This window comes from Mustela lutreola, chromosome 12 (genome assembly GCF_030435805.1).
Source record: "Mustela lutreola isolate mMusLut2 chromosome 12, mMusLut2.pri, whole genome shotgun sequence".
Taxonomy (NCBI): Eukaryota; Metazoa; Chordata; class Mammalia; order Carnivora; family Mustelidae; genus Mustela; species Mustela lutreola.
The window spans coordinates 71,343,782-71,360,507 of NC_081301.1; the positions used below are offsets into that span (position 1 = coordinate 71,343,782).

The 16,726-nt window shown below is 37.4% G+C and overlaps 1 protein-coding gene across 2 annotated transcripts in view; it reads left to right on the top strand.

Annotated features, from left to right (window-relative positions):
- The window catches only part of FANCC (FA complementation group C), a 280,958-nt gene that overhangs the window by 197,822 nt on the left and 66,410 nt on the right, over positions 1 to 16,726 (top strand). For both annotated transcript variants that reach the window (XM_059141676.1, XM_059141675.1), the window contains exon 8: positions 13,550 to 13,714. In XM_059141676.1, coding sequence (XP_058997659.1) covers positions 13,550 to 13,714 — 165 coding nt within the window. The remainder of the gene's footprint in view (positions 1 to 13,549; positions 13,715 to 16,726) is intronic.

Genomic DNA, 16,726 nt, shown 5'->3' on the forward strand with positions numbered 1-16,726 from the left:
AAATGGTGTTGGGAAAACTGCATAGCCACATGCAGAAAAATGAAACCAGACCACTTTCTTATGCCACACACAAAAATAAATTCAAAATAGATGAAAGACCTAAATGCGAAGTAGGAATCCATCAAATTCCTAGAGGAATTTTTGACCTAGGTTACAGCAGCTTCTTGCCAGACCATTTCCAAAAGCAAGAGAAACAAAAGCAAAAATCAACAATTGGGACTTCATGACAGCAGAAGAAACAGTTAACAAAACTAATAGGCAACCTACTGAATGTGAGAAGATATTTGCCAGTGTCTTGTCAGGTAAAGTCTTGTATACCAAATCTATAAAAAATTAAACTCAACACCCCCAAAACAAAAAATCTAGTCAAGAAATGGGCAGAAGAGGTGAACAGACATTTCTTCACAGAAGACATACAAATGGCCAACAGATACATGGAGAAATGCTAAACATCACTTGACATCAGGGAAATACAAATCAGTACCAAAATGACCTCACACCAGTCAGAATGGCTAAATCTAACAAGTCAGGAAGCACCAGATGTTAGCAGGGATGCAGAGAAAGGGAAACTGTCATACGCTTTTGGTGGGAATGCAAATTGGTGCATCCACTCTGGAAAAGAGTATGGAAGTTCCTCAAAAAGTTAAAAATAGAGGGCGCCTGGGTGGCTCAGTGGGTTAAAGCCTCTTCCTTCAGCTCAGGTCATGATCCCAGGATCCTGGGATGGAGCCCCGCATCGGGCTCTCTGCTCAGCAGGGAGCCTGCCTCCCCCCTCCTCTCTCTGCCTGCCTGTTTGCCTACTTGTGATCTCTGTCTGTCAGATAAATAAATAAATAAATAAATCCTAAAATAAAAAAATTAAAAATAGAATTACCCTATGATCCACCAATTGCACTACTAGGTATTTATGCAAAGGATACAAACATAGTGATGTGAAGTGATGCATGCACTCCAGTATTTATAATAGCAATGTTCACAATAGCCAAACTATGGAAAGAGCCCAGATGTCCATTGACAGATGAATTTATATATAAAGAATATATATATATATATATATTTAGATAGATAGATATAGATATACACATACATACATACAGTAGAATATTAGTTATCAAAAAGACTTGCCATTTGCAACAATGTGGATAGAACTAGAGGACATTATGCTAAACGAGGTAAGTCAGGAGCACAAATGCCATATGATTTCATTCATATGTGGAATTTAAGAAACAACAGATGAGCATAGGGGAAAGGAAAAAATTAAAATGAGGCAAAACAAAGGGAGGAAATCGTAAGAGACTTAATTATAGGAGACACACTGCTGCAGGGGAGGTGGGTGGGCAAATAGGAAATTGGATAATGGACATTAAGGAGGGCACTTGAGGTAATGCTCACTGAGTATTGTATGCAACTGATGAATTGCTAAATGCTACCTCTGAATCTAAGAATACAATATATGTTAATTAAATTGAATTTAAATAAGAAATTTTTAAAATGAATGAGACTACTATGAACAATTATATTGTAACAAATTGGATGACCTAGAAGAGATGGTTATTTTTTTTTTATAAACATACAACCTACTAAGAGTGAATCATAAATTTTTTTAAATCTGAACAAATCTATACAGGAAGGAGACTAAATCACTAATCAAATACTTTCCAAGAAAGAAAAGCCCAGGACCAGATGGTTTCGCTAGAGTATTCTACCAAATATTTAAAGAATTAACACCAGTCCTTCTCAAACTCTCTGAAGTAACGGAAGAGGAGGGGTACATTTCAAAACTCATTTTATGAGGCCAGCATTACCATGAAACCAGAGGCAGATAAAGATAGTAGAAGAAAACTATAGGCCAATATTTGTGATGAATATTGATGATGTGTAAAAATCTTCATCAGTATACAAGCAAACCAATGTCAGCAATACACTAAAAACATTGTGCATCATGATCATGTGGGATTTATTCCTAGCATGCAAAAATGATCCAATATACAAAAAGCAATTAGTGTAATACACCATGTTAGCCAAATGATGGGAAAAAAACCACATCATGATAATTTCAGTTAAATCAGAAAAAAAAATGTTTGATAAAATTCAACACCCTTTCATGATAAGAACATTCAGCAAATTAGGAATACAAGGAAACTGCTTCAACAAAATAAAGACCATGTGTGAGAAGCCTACAGCTAACATCATCCTTCATGGTGAAAGACCAAAATTTTTTCCTTCTAAAATCAGGAACAAAGCAAGGATACCCTCTCTTACCACTTTTTTTTAACAGAATACTGGAAGTACTGGAGAAATTGGGCAAGACAAACAAAAGGCATCCAAATTTTATTTTGTGGTTTTTTTTTTTTTTTTAAGATTTTATTTATCTATTTAAAGAGAGAGAGTGCACATGGGAGGAGAGTGGGGGTTGGGGGAGAGGGAGAGTCTTCAGCAGACTGAGCTGAGGGTAGACCTGACTCTCAGTCCCTTCATCCTGAGATCATGACCTGAGCAGACACTAAGAGTAGGATACTTAGAACTGACAGAGCCACCCAGGTGCCCCAAGGCATCCAGAATTTGTTTTAATTTTTTTTTTTTAAGACTTTATTTCTTTATTTGAGAGAGAGAGAGCATGAGCCGGGGCTGGGGGGCGGAGGCAGAAGGAGAGGGAGAAGCAGACACCCCGCTGAGCAGGAAGCCTGATGTGGGACTCCATCCCAGGACCTGGGATCATGAATCATGACCTGAGGTGAAAGCAGATGCTTTACCGACTGAGCCACCAAGATGCGCACCCCCCCCAACTTTTTTTAAGATTGATTGTTTTTTGTTTTTTGTTTTTAAGAAAGAAAATGAGAGAGAGTGTGCAGGGGGAAGGGACAGAGGGAGAGAGGGAGGAGAGTCCCAAGCTGACTCCACACTGAGCATGGAGCCCTGTGGGGCTTGATCTCAGGACCTTGAGGTCAGGACCTGAGCCCATACCAATAGCTGGATGCTTAATGAACTGCACCATGCAGGCGCCCCTCAGGGCATCTGAATTTTAAGGGACAGTTTACCATTTTTAAGTGACATGATCTTATACATAGAAAAACCTAAAGACTCTACAGAAAAAACTATTAGAACGAATAAATGATTTGAGTAAGGTTACAGGATGCAAAATCAATATTTAAATATCAATTGTGTGGGGATTTTTTTTTTAAGGTTTTATCTATTTATTTGACAGAGTGAGTAGGCAGAGAGGCAGGCAGAGAGAAAGGGGGAAACAGGCTCCCTGCTGAGCAGAAAGCCCAATCTGAGGCTCGATCCCAGGACCCTGAGATCATGACCTGAGCTGAAGGCAGAGGCTCAACCCACTGAGCCACCCAGGTGCCCCTCAGTTGTGTTTTTATACACTAACAGCAGTCCGATAAGACATTTTTTTTTAAAGCCCATTATAATATCCAAAAGAACAAAATATCCAGGAAAAAACTTAATCAAGGATATAAAAGACTTGTATGCTACAAACTATAAAACAATACTGAAAAAAATTAAGTGTGACACAAATAAATGAAAAGGCATTCTGTGTTGAGGTATTAGAAAACTTAATATTGTTTAAGTGTCCATACTACCCCAGGCAGTCCATAAATACAATGTAGTTCTATTAAAATACAAATCGCATTTTTCTTTTGCAGAAATGGAAAAGAAGGCCCTAAAATTCATATAGAAGACCCCAAACAGCCAAAAACCTTAAAAAGAAAAACAGATAGAGGCCTAACACTTCTGGATTTGAAAACATAACTCAAAGCTATAGTCATTAAGTCTCTTTGGTACTGATATAAAGCCAAACACATAGACCCATGGAACAGAATAGCAAGAAAGTTGCAAAAAGATACCCATAATGTCCTAAAACAACACATACATATAAAGCAAAAGTGCTAAAACTAGACAGAAAGGACTCACATTAGGGGATTGCCAGCTCCTAGGAAGGAGAAGAGGAAATGGGACAGGAGAAGGGTATTTCAACTGTAATTGAAACATTTTTATTTCTTTAAAACCTCAACTGAAAATACCAATAAAATGTTAGCTTTGTAAAATCTTGGCAATGAGTACCCAGTTAATGTTATTAATAATTCCCTAGGTTTTTCTTATAATTTTATAATTAAACTTAAAAAATGTAAATACAGTTTTAGCTAGTAAAATTCTGAAAATTAAAAGATAATATTCATAATAAAAGAATAATTTCCTGCCTCAGATTCTTATTTCCAAAATAGCAGGTGTAGTTCATGAAAACACAGTCATCTTTAATCATCCTCAGATTGCTTAGTATTTATTCGCTCTGCAGTTTTTCCTCTTTATTTAGATCTTTTTGCACTGTACCCATTATTTCATTTTACTGGTCTTTCAGATTCTTTCTTCAGAATGTGTGCTTTTCATTTTCTCACCCTCAGACAGGAGAGGGTAGCAGTTCAGAAAGGCATCTAAACTCTCCTGACCACAATTAGGAAAGCCTGCTGGAAGCTATTAGCTAATATTCTCTTTGCATCTGAGAAATTTCCATTTGTGCCAGATTGGATCATTTTGTGGGGCATGTTCATTCCCAAATTTCTGATTGTTTCTTCAGTAAGGATGTGTATTCTTCAAAAACAATATGCACATATACCCAATATTCCCTGGTGCAGAGCAAAGTTTACTGAAGGGTGTCCACACTGGCACTCCAGCTGGCAGCAGCGGTAAAGATAGAGCAGTGATTAACTTGATGAGTAGTTTAAAAACTCTAACTTTAGTAAAAGCAAGTTAGTGATGTAATTAGTAAAATTCTTAACTGAATTTACAAAGAGTATGAGATGCTTCCATTAGTAGAATGTCCTCTGGACACTGGCACATCTCATACATTCCTCATTTGCTCTTTTGAATAATTTTTACTATGGAGTCTTAATTTTTGAATGAATTCTAGAATTCAGCAAGAAATGTCTTACAGCTATTTTTTTGAATGTGTTGAGTTTTTTAGAGGAATTCAGTCTCTTGAATTAAGTTAATTTATACTTATCAGAAGATTGAATTTAAAAAGCAATTTGATGCTCAGCATTCTTTTTGTTTCTTTATGAGCTTTTAAAGTCCTACTTTTAAGACCTCAAATCAGGAAGTTCTGTTCTCCATCCATAAAAGATTCTGGGTCTCTTAAAGCTTATGTAAGACTCAGAACTCCACATCTACAGTTCTCTAGTGAATTGTTAAGTCCAACCAAGGTTACTTTCTTGTATCAAGTAGAGACATTTCATGAAATCAGGTAGTGGAATGGCATCATGATAACATTTGAAAGAGTTGCCAAACATGCTGGAGCCATTATAGTTGTTGCTATCATAAGTTACCATAATAACTATAATACGCATCATCATAATATATAAATTTCTCCTACTATGTACATACCTGAAGTTTTCTGTATATTTTTAAGATTTAAAAGTCAAAAAAGTTGAGTAAGAATATATTAGGCACACTATTTTCTGGTATACTTGGATGTAGATATTCCCCTATTTATGAGACACAAATTTGCTCATTACTTTCCTTCCCCTAGGAAGACTTAAAATATTCAAGCCACTAAGAGCCTCTCAAACTTAAACACCATGTAAGCAATGCAGTTGTTTTTCTCTTTGTTTTTAACAGAGGGCATCTGTACTTTTCTTTTTTTTCATATTTTTATAAAAATTTTTTAAATATTTTGTTTATTTACTTTTGCAAGAGAGAGAGAGAGAGCGAGCAAGAGCACATGAGTGGGGTTTGGGGCAGAGGGAGAAGCAGACTCCCCGCTGAGCAGGGAGCCTGATAGGGGACTTGATCCCACTGCCCTGGGTTTATGATCTGAGCCAAAGGCAGACACTTAACTGACTAAGCCACCCAGGCACCTACTACTTAAATCTTCAAAGTTCATTTCAAAAGACCCAAAAGTCTTGTAGAAAATATAGAATGAATCTTATAACTTCAATGCATAAAATGTCAGAGGAACAAAAAAACAGGAAAATCTGTTTGGTTTTCTTTTACATTATTTTTAGAGGCCTGATAAATGGTCTTGTCATAGCATTTTAAATAGAATTTCACTTGCCACCAACTAAAATCAACAATTCAGTGACAGAATGTTTAAATTTTCTCCTGTTCTTTGCTGTAAACCGTCCAGAAGGAGTGACATTCTGGGTTTTCTGAACATCATCAGTTTATCTTGTAGTTCTATGGTTTGCTGCAGATGGCTTGGAAGCTTCAGTATAGCCACATGGGAATGATATTTCCAGCAGTATATGGTTACTGTTGAGCCTTCTGCAGTTGAATTTTTGTGCAAAAATCATTTGGAAGTGCTGCTCTGGCAATCAATCAAGACATAATGCTTAGCGTAATCTAGTCTGGAAAGTGTTGCATAACTATAGACGAAGTGGGACCTCCACACTCTGGCAGGCTTCAGACCGAAAGAGGAAGCCGTAAAGGCTGTGAGCCTTTGAAGCCCTTCAGAAGATCATCAGTTGACCTTGCCTGCATTTTGGTAGAACCAAGAGCTGCTGAAATTTATATGAGACTTTAGAATTTTTCAGGAAAGTTCTCTTGGACCTTCTCAGCCTAATTGGTAGATACAATCTGTAGCCCATAAACATCAGTGCTCTTTTGAATGTCCTTGGTGCCAGGATTGTCTTTTCCACACAGCTAGTAGCCAGCGATAGACTCCGACTCCTCTCTTTTAAGGTAACTAGAGAATGTAAGACTTTTTTTTTTTTTTTTTTAAAGATTTTGTTTATTTATTTGTCATAAAGCACAAGCAGGCAGAGTGGCAGGCAGAGGCAGAGAGAGAAGCAGACTCCCTGCTGGACAAGGAGCCCGATGTGGGACTTGATCACAGGACCTCTGGGATCATGACCTGAGCCAAAGGCAGCAGCTTAACTGACTGAGCCACCCAGGCGTCCCGAGAATGTAAGACTTTTAAGATAATGAGAGAGAAGTTGCACATATAGGTCTTCTAGAGAGGAAGATTGCTGAAGGGTAGAAGATAGAAGCACTATCTCCCTGCTTCTTTATTTCAGAGTTCTGGATTTACTATGAGTATACAAAACTATTTTTCCATTTCTCAAACATCCATGGAGCCCTTAGTTTATGCAAAATACTCTGCTAGATTCTGTACAAAATACACACAAAAAAATTCCACATTCCACACATACATACCAACCCCCCTTTCTTCTATCCTACCCAGTAAGTTCATAAATTCCAGAAGTATTGGGTATTTACAACTCAAGCTAAATCCCTCTCTTTGTTAAGCTTAGATGATGAACTTGAAAACATTAATTATTTTTAGATCTAAATCCACCTTCGTGGTGGGTTAGTGAAAGATGGTAGAGCACTGAGGAAGATATCTGTTGTTGAAGAGACTGGGATCATTTAGGAAAGTGGAACAGAACAAGAAGTGAGTTTTAGAAAAGGTGATCATTTGAGGAAAAAAGACAAAATGTTCACACATAAGAATAAGTCGTTGTGTAGTTTGACAAAACTTTATTTCTGTGAGAATTTTACGGTTGGTTACCAAGAAAATAATATAGCTCAACAGAAAATTTATAAGAATTAACTAACATAAAAATCTTAAATACTGTTCTATCATGTCTCCTTAAAGTATTCAGATTATTACTAGAGATTGATATCTTATTCTAGGGACTGCTACTGAAGAAATAGTGTAGAGCAGCATTTCTCTGGCTTCTGTATGCATGAGGATCATCTTACATTAAGACGTTAACAAGCAGAGCAGCACCTGGGTGGCTCAGTTGGTTAACCATCTGCCTTTGGCTCAGGTCATGATCCCAGGGTCCCGGGACTGAGTCCTGTATGCGATTCCTTGCTCAGGATGAAGGCTACTTCTCCCTCTGCCCCTTCCCCCTGCTCATTCTCTCTTACACACACACACACACACACACACACACACTCTCACACACTCTATTTCACAAAAGTAAATAAAAAATTTTAAAGATTTTATTTGTTTATTCGACAGAGAGAGAGGGAAGCAGGCTCCCCACTGAGCAGGGAGTCTGACACGGGGCTTGATCCCAGGACTCTGGGATCATGACTTGAGCCAAAGGCAGACGTTTAACGACTGGGCTGTCCAGGTACCCCAATAAATAAAATTTTTTAAGAAAGATGTTAACAAGCAGGTTTCTTGGCCCCACTCATAGGGATGCTGATACTAATGCTACTAATTCTGAGGATCGTATTTTTGGAGTAGCTCTGATGCAGAGTACTTGGCCAGATTCTGAAGATTAAAGTACAAGATCTGGGGTACCTGGGTGGCCTAGTCAGTTAGGCATCTGACTCTTGTTTTCGGCTCAGGTCATGATCTCATGATCTTCATGGGTTGTGGTGTCAAGCCCCACATCATCGGGCTCTGCTTGATGGGGAGTCGCTTGGCAGTTCTCTCTGCCCCTCTCCCCACTTAAGTGCATGCTGTCACTTGTGTTCTTTCCCCCCCAAATAAAAATAAATAAATTTTAAAAAATAATAAAGTTTAAGACCTCTGAAGAATAGTGGCTCTCATAATCAGGAGAGAATAAGATGAAAATGTAATGCAGGAGAATAAATCAAGTGATGAGCTAAAATCATGGGTGAATTTTAGCAATTAAGTATATAATACTGTAAAACAAGGGCGCATTTGATGACCCACAAATTACAAGAAAGGCTTCAAATGGCAGATAGTAGGATATTTTTTAAGGGAAACATCACAGCCCAAAAAGCTTGCAGGAGAGTACTACTGCAAAGGTACAGGTAATGTTGGGGTGGATTCATGGAGCAGCAGGGCATGTGGCAGCCAACAAAGCAGCTTGTTGGACTCTTGGAATTCACAGAAGCTAGCTCCCTACACTCCTCCTTATCCACTGCCTTCAAACAAGAGATGACAGAGATGTCCTGTTTCTAACAGGAAGGGCGGAGAAAGATTTGGAGAAATAAGCACCAAATGGCTATTAATTTCCAACAGTTCTGAGGATGCTCTGATGTGCAGAATGTGGTTTATTGGCAACCACAACCAGCACTGCATCTTGACCTTCCCCACGAGTACCAGAGGAGGCTATAGTAAAAAGAGAGGCTAATGGGGAATCCCAAATCCCAGAAAGAGCAAACAAACAAAAATCACCAGAGATTCATGGAGAACTAGTACCATGAAGAAAAATGAACTAAATGCAATGAAACAGAAGATACAAATACACTAATTAAATGCATTACATTGGGCAAGCGGTTTTTTTTAAAGGGATAAAATTAATTGTCCTAAGAATAATAAGAGAAACTACCAAATCCTTGAAATACTAATAAATTGGTTACATTTCTAAAAAAGGACTTAGAGGGAAAAATAAACGGCTGAATAGGAGCTAGAGCTGAATAGCAAATAATGACTTCAAAGATTGAGCCAAATAGTTCCCCTGGGATAAAGTGCAAAAGGAGAGAGAAGTGGAAAGTAAAAAAGTAGAGTATTTTGGTTTTGTTTTTCCCATTTGTTTATTTAAGATTTTGTTTATGGGGCGTCTGGGTGGCTCAGTGGGTTAAGCCTCTGCCTTCAGCTAAGGTCATGATCTCAGGGTCTTGGGATCGAGCCCCACACTGGGCTCTCCGCTCAGCAGGGAGCCTGCTTCCTCCTCTCTCTCTCTTCCTGCCTTTCGGCCTACTTGTGATCTCTCTGTCAAATAAATAAATAAAATCTTAAAAAAAAAAAAAAGATTTTGTTTATTTGTTAGAGCACAAGCAGGGGTCCAGCAGGCAGAGCAGACAGAGGGAGAAGCAGCTTCTACCGAGCACGGAGCCCAATGCAAGACTCAGTCCTAGGACCCCAGGATCCTGACCCATTGCCTAACCAGCTGAGCTACCCGGGTGTCCCTTGTTTTTCCATTTTAATATAAAAGATCGAGGGGGATGTCAGGGAAGTTAATGGAGTATGAAGGGCCTGGAGTCCACCTCTTTACCTAGACCAAAATTTTACTGAGAGACTCTGCCTGATGTAACTGTTTAGGAACTCTGGAGTCTCTTGAAGACTTGCTGCTTTGAGGGGATGCCTTTGATGCTAAATTTCAGCTGTTATCATGGTAAAGACTATCCATCTCCAATACCCTAGACCCATGATGGGCAGCTGTACCTGCATTCATAGACAGGCTTGTAGTGAAGGGGTGGGCAGTGCTTGGTGAGCTTTGGTCTTGTCAAAGATAATATGCGTAGTATATGAAGAGGCTATTAAAATACTCCTGCCTTTTACAACTACATATCTGTGTGGGGCTAAACTGTCTTCATATACTTTGTTCAAAACAGTGCAACAGATTGAACACAGAAATGTATAAAGGATTTCCAGATGTCTTCCTTCAGACCATATAGTAAGATTTATAAACATTTAAATGAGTGCCACTCTTCTTACTATTTCTTTGTCTTGTATAATCTAGTTATGTTAACATCTAATGAGTTTATCATTGTTACTTTTAGTGAGTTGGTATTTTCAGGTGTCTCTGCTTTAATTTCAAACATCATAAATGTTGAAAGTGACAACCTCATAAACAAAAGCTCTTTGGTATTCTCAATAATTTTTAAAGTTTAATCTTTAACCTTCAACACATTGAGAATCTCCAGATCTCTACACAGTTTCTATCCCAGACCTCCTGAAGAAAGGGAAAGGCTCAGGGAGACTTATCTTGTGCTGTATCATCAATAAAGTGTTCTATACCCAGCTCAAAAAAAAAAAATGTATATAAGCAGACCAGCAATGGTCACCAGATATTTAAGGAAATCATATTAAGCATATAATATGAAAAAAATAGAAAGCAATACAAATAAAAAAGATTATTCAAAGAAAATATCTCAAATAAATTAATATTAGTGCCTCCATAAAAATAAAAGATAATATTATATCCATTAAATAATAACAGAATGCTATTTTTTTAAAAAGGCTATTAAAGTTCCTGTAAATTAATCATGAGAGAGTAGTAATGAAAACCACGATAAGATTGGGAATCACCTGGGTGGCTCAGTGGGTCTTCAGCTCAGATCATGATCTTAGGGTCCTGGAATCAAGCCCCATGTTGGGCTCCCTGCTCAGCAGGGAGTCTGCTTCTTCCTCTCACTCTGCCCCTCTCCCCCTGTTCATGTTCTCTCTCTCAATAAATAATATTTTAAAAAAAAAAGGAGGATGAATTTGAACAGTTCTTTCAAAATCTAGAGTAAAAAGACCAAGAAATAAAAAATGAGGAAGAAAGGACAGAAAAGTGTCCAGGAAGTTCAATATTCAAAAAGATTGGTGTTCTCATAGAGAGAGAAGAGATAAAAGAATGGATAGAAAATTATCAAAGAAACAATCAAGAGAACTTTTCTGATTTAAACTCTACTGAGTGCCCAGCACAATGAATAAAAATAAATCCTATACCAGCACATCAGTGTGAAATTTCAAAGAAGATTTCCAGAACCCTCAAGGGAGTAAAAACAGGTACATAATTGATAAAGATTCATAATAGCATGGACCTTCTCAGGAACAACACTAAAAGCTAGAAGACAGTAGGACCACACCTTCACAATTTTGTTGGAAAGTTACAAGATTTCTATACTCAGCCGAAGTATCAACCGAGTGGGAGGATAAAATAAAGATATTTTGAGACATACAAGGTCTCAAATACTTTTTTTTGTACCTTTTCCCAATGTCTCAAGTAATTTTTTTTGTACCTTTCCCACTTAAGAAGAATGAACCAAGTAGGGTTTAGGAGAGAAGTAAAGGAAATCCCCAGGACAGAGATCCCAAGATGATAACTCTACAAAGGGAATAAAAAAGTGACCTGCCTGGGTTGTAACAGGTCAGAGGGTTCTAGGAGAAACTTGTTTAAGATGATGAAAATGTTAGAATGTCAGATATATTTGAATGTATTGTGAGGAGATTATGCACTTGGGTTGGAGTTTGGGAAAAGAAAAATGGTTGTCTTTCGGAGTGCAGTTCAATATACAAATGTTCACACATGGTCTCAGATAGGCATGTGCAAAGGTCCTACCTTAGTGGTGTCTGTGATGATGAGAAATTAGAAATAACCTAAATGCCTATAAATAAAGACATTGTCAAATTTCAAAACATACATATTGGTTTAATAATAGGCAGCAAGTAAAAAAAAATGGGGGACAGCTTTTTGTTTTCTGTTGTGGTTCCATTTGTATTTCAGAAAACACAAAACTAAATTTCTCCATTTCTGATTATACATGAATATAACTAGAAAAAGATCGAATAGCCTACATCTCAAATTTTCATTGTTTTGATCTCTAGTTGTTTGTTTATTCATTTAAGATCTGTTTCTTGAGCATGTAGTATATGTAAGGAGTTGTTTCCTGCATGCTGGGAATGGTGCAGAGAGCAAATTGAGAAAAGTACCTGTCCTCATAAAGCTGACATCCTAGCAGGAAGAAACAGACCATGAACAATAAACAAATAAATACATTATAGGTCAGGTAATGAAAAGTACTCTGAAGGAAAGTAAAACTATAAAAGAGATAGATGGGGTGGGAGGGCACTTTCTGTGTTAAGCTCTGGTGTCCTGTGGTGCTTCCTTCATTGTGGACAAGTTCTGGAAATTTGCAGTGTCCAGTAATGTAAGGTACTAGCCTCATGTGCCCATTGAGCATTTGTTATGTGGCTGGCGCAACAGACAAATGGAATTTTAAATTTTATTTCATTTAAATTAAAATAAATTGCCACATGTGGTGCTTTTAAATGGGATGGTCAGGGATGCCATCAACATAAGGCAACAGTTGAGCTGAAACCTATATGAAATGAAGGAACTAACTGTAGGTTCCAGGCAGAATGAAAAGCAGGACCTCATCTGGAGAAATTGGAGGAGGCCTATAAGGATGGGCCATGATGAGTAAGAAAAAGAGTGGAAGGAAAATGAAGCCAGAGAAACAGAAGCGACCCCTATCATGGAAGGCCACAGCAGCCAGTATAACACTTTGCTTTTTCTTGGAAGTGGGAAACCATTGCAAGGCTTTGAGCAGACAAGTGAAGTGATCTGAATTTTTAAAGGGTTGTGAGAACTATTATTATGATAAACAGTAGGGTTGAGGGCAGAACTGGGGAGAAAGTAAAGAGGCTCCTATAGTAACTCAGACCACAGGTGATGATAAATTAGTGGGTAGTGATGGAGTGTAGAGAAGTTGTCAAATGAATTGACAGTATCAATGCTGAATTAGGTAAGGGGCATAAGAAGGGGGGAATCAAGGATGGCCTTGAAAGGCTTTCGCCTGAGCAAATGAGATCAGCAGTACTGGGGAAAGGAACATTTGGGCAAGGAATTCAAGAGTTCTGTTATAGGGGTGGTAAATTGGAAGTGCCTGTAGATAGTAATGCCAAAGTCCTGACAATAAGTGACATTGAAAGGGAAATTTCAGCTGAAGGATTTCTTCTTGGAGAGTTCTCCAAGAGGATTTCTCTTAGAAAGGTTCATCAGTGGTGTTAGCCCTCTTTATGTGAGGGACAAAGCAAGTAACTTTCATCAGTCTTCAGCATGAAGATTTTGTCTTTAATTACACATGCCTCTAAGATTTGGATAATTATTTCTTATTTTTTCTGTAGAATAGTTCCTGAAAAAATAAGGCTCCTGTCACGAATTTGTATCCCGCTTGTAACTCTGCCAGATATTGAACCACTGGTGGAGGCTCTTCTCACCTACCATGGACATGAACCTCAGGAAGTGCTCTGTCCTGAGTTCTTTGATGCTGTGAATGAGGCCTTTCTGCTGTAAGTGATGTACATTTACTTTCTCAGCCACCTTTGCTTTTCCATTTCTTAGAATGCTTCATTTGAAATATTAGAAATGCAGTTTTCAAACGTTTGGTCTCTGCACCACTATGCTCTTAAAGATTATTGAGGATCCCAATGAACTTTTTTTTTTTTTAATGTGGGTTGTATTTACCAATATTTTTTACCATGTTTGAAATTAAAACAAGTTTTTAAAATATTTATCATTTCATTTAAAAATAATTGATTGCATCTTCACACAAATAGCATATTTTTATGAAAAAGTGATCTTTTCCAAGAAGAAAATTATTTAACAGGAGTGGCATTGTTTTACATTTTTGCACATCTCTTTATTACCTGACATAAGACAGCCAGTTCTCATAGGTGCTTCTGTTCAGTCTGGTGCGGTGTATTGTTTTGGTTGAAGTGTATGATGAAAATTCAGCCTTACACAGATTTATAGTTGGAAAAGACAAGAATATTGTAGTAGCCATCTCAGATAATTGTGGATTTTCTCCTTGGATAGATACCTCACCAAAATTTGAAAATGGTAGTGTTTTAAGTTAGTTGCTACACAGAATCTGAAATTACAACAATGAGCTTTTCATATTGTTACATTCAAACCCACTGAATGTGGGATACATTTTTGTTTTGTTGGGGTTTTTTTGGTGGTATACTTTCGATAGCTCTTCTGCCCAAGCAGGATTTTGTAGGCTGGTTTTTTAATGCATGCTTCATTTGGGAGATACTGGTTTATTAAGTTATGCAGATCTTCTGGCCCTGACATGTTTATTTTTTAGCATCAACACTTTCATTCTTGTCAGCGGCAAGACATCAGAAATGTCTTTAGGTATTAGGACATTGTACCACACTGACTTGGAACAAATTTGCCAAGATTCAAATCTGTGCTTAAAAACTCAAATTTATCATTGGCTACAAAATGCTGTCATTTGTTTGCCTTGAGGTGCAGGGGTCATTTCACTAATTTTTGAGAAAGTATGTGCCAAACACTCAATTCTGAGTACCCACTGCCTGCCATTCTTTTTAAGTAAATTTACATTACAAAAGGCAGCTCCTTGATCTTGCTGCTCGTACAGTTACAAGTGCTTTTCTTCCCCACAACTATCCTGATCTGTTACACAGCAGAAGTGCAGTATGCATGCTTTTCTTTTCACCACACAGAACGTTTTTTATAAAAAGTATTTTCAAGTGTAAAATTGAGTAAAATTAATACTTATGCTGCTTCCTCAAGCACATTTCTGTGCAAGACTGGCAGTATTATTACTGCAGGCAGTGGTGAAGAATACAGTGACTAGCTCCTTTGCTTGGCTCGTGTGGGGGGAAGTAGTTTTACTCGCTAGTGCTGTTATACTGGGAGTGCAAAGGTCAACATGGCTGTTCCAGGAAAAACCACGAGATTCAAAAGAGTTGCTCAACACTTTAAAGTATTTCTCTTCCATAAATGTGCACTGCCCAACCCATTTAACAGAACCCCTGTTCTCAGTGTTGATACAAGATGAGTACAAGCGACACAGCTAAGTTCAGCCATATCTAGAGGTTCCATTTTAAGCGAGAAGTGTAATTCTCTTGATGAAATATTTACTTATTACATCTGTGTTTGAATTATTTAATTCCTTTTTGTTTCGACCCTGAATGATTGATATCAAATTGATGCCACAGTTAGCTAGCACTCTAAGAGTATTTGAAAACATTCTGTCGAATAAGGCATAATAAGGTAAATGAGTAACATATATGAAACCAAGAGGAAAATAGCTTTCTTCTTTCACTTAGAGGTTAGTCCAGTTCCTTTGGAGTAGATGTCTCGTGGTCATGAGTCAGAGAAGTCTCTGGTATATTGGTTTCATCTTTTCCCAGTGAAACAGGTATGATTGAGAAAGCAAATCTTAATTCTCCTTTGTAAAGTCAGTCATCCATTCTTAAATGTAAGACAATATATTATAAATGAATTTTATTTTTGAGTAAAATAACAAATTACAAGAAAATTAAAATGTTATGCATTTGTGAAGTATATATAAATATACTTAAGATCTACAATAATTTAGATAAAATTTAGACTTTTCAAGATTTTTATTTATTTATTTACTTATTTGACAGAGAGAGAGAGAGAGACAGTGAGAGAGGGTACAGAAGCAGGGAGAGGGAGAAGCAGGCTTCCCACTGAGCAGAGAGCCCACTGTGGGGCTCGATCCCAGGACCCTGAGATCATGACCTGAGCCGAAGGAGAGGCTTAACTGACTGAACCATCCAGGTGCCCCTTTCCAAAAAATTTTTAAATATTGCAAAATTAGACAACAAAGTGTACTTCTTGTTATGTTTCCATGGAGGCACAAAAGGAAATATTAGTTTACTTATTTACTTACTTACATTTCCCCCACCTGCTTTATTGAAATATAATTGACATATAACATTATATAAGTTTAAGATGTACAAGTTAATTTGATATACTTTTTATATCACAAAATGATTACCACCATAGCTTAGCTAACACCTTCATCATGTCACACAATCACCATTTCTTTTTTGTGGTGAGAACATTTAAGATCTACTCTTAACATCTTTCAAATACATAATACTGTATCAACTATAATCACACCATGCTGTTCATTAGATCCCCAGGATTTATCCATCTTACCACTGGAAATTTGTCCTCTTTGACCGACATCTCCCCATTTCACCACACACTAGTTTTTGGTAACCATTTTTCTAGTCTCTGTTTCTATGAGTTTAGCTCTTTTAGATTCCACAAATGCTGTATGATATCACTTTATGTGATATCATATATGATATCACTTTATGTGATATCATACAGCATTTGTGTTTTTTTCTGTGACTTATTTCAGTTAACATAATGCCCTTGGGTCCATCCACGTCACATACTGCAGGATTTCATTCTTTCTCGTGGCTGAATAATATTCCACTGTATAAGTATATCACATCTTCTTTATCCATTTATCTACTTACAAATGCTTGGGTTGTTTCCATATCTTGACT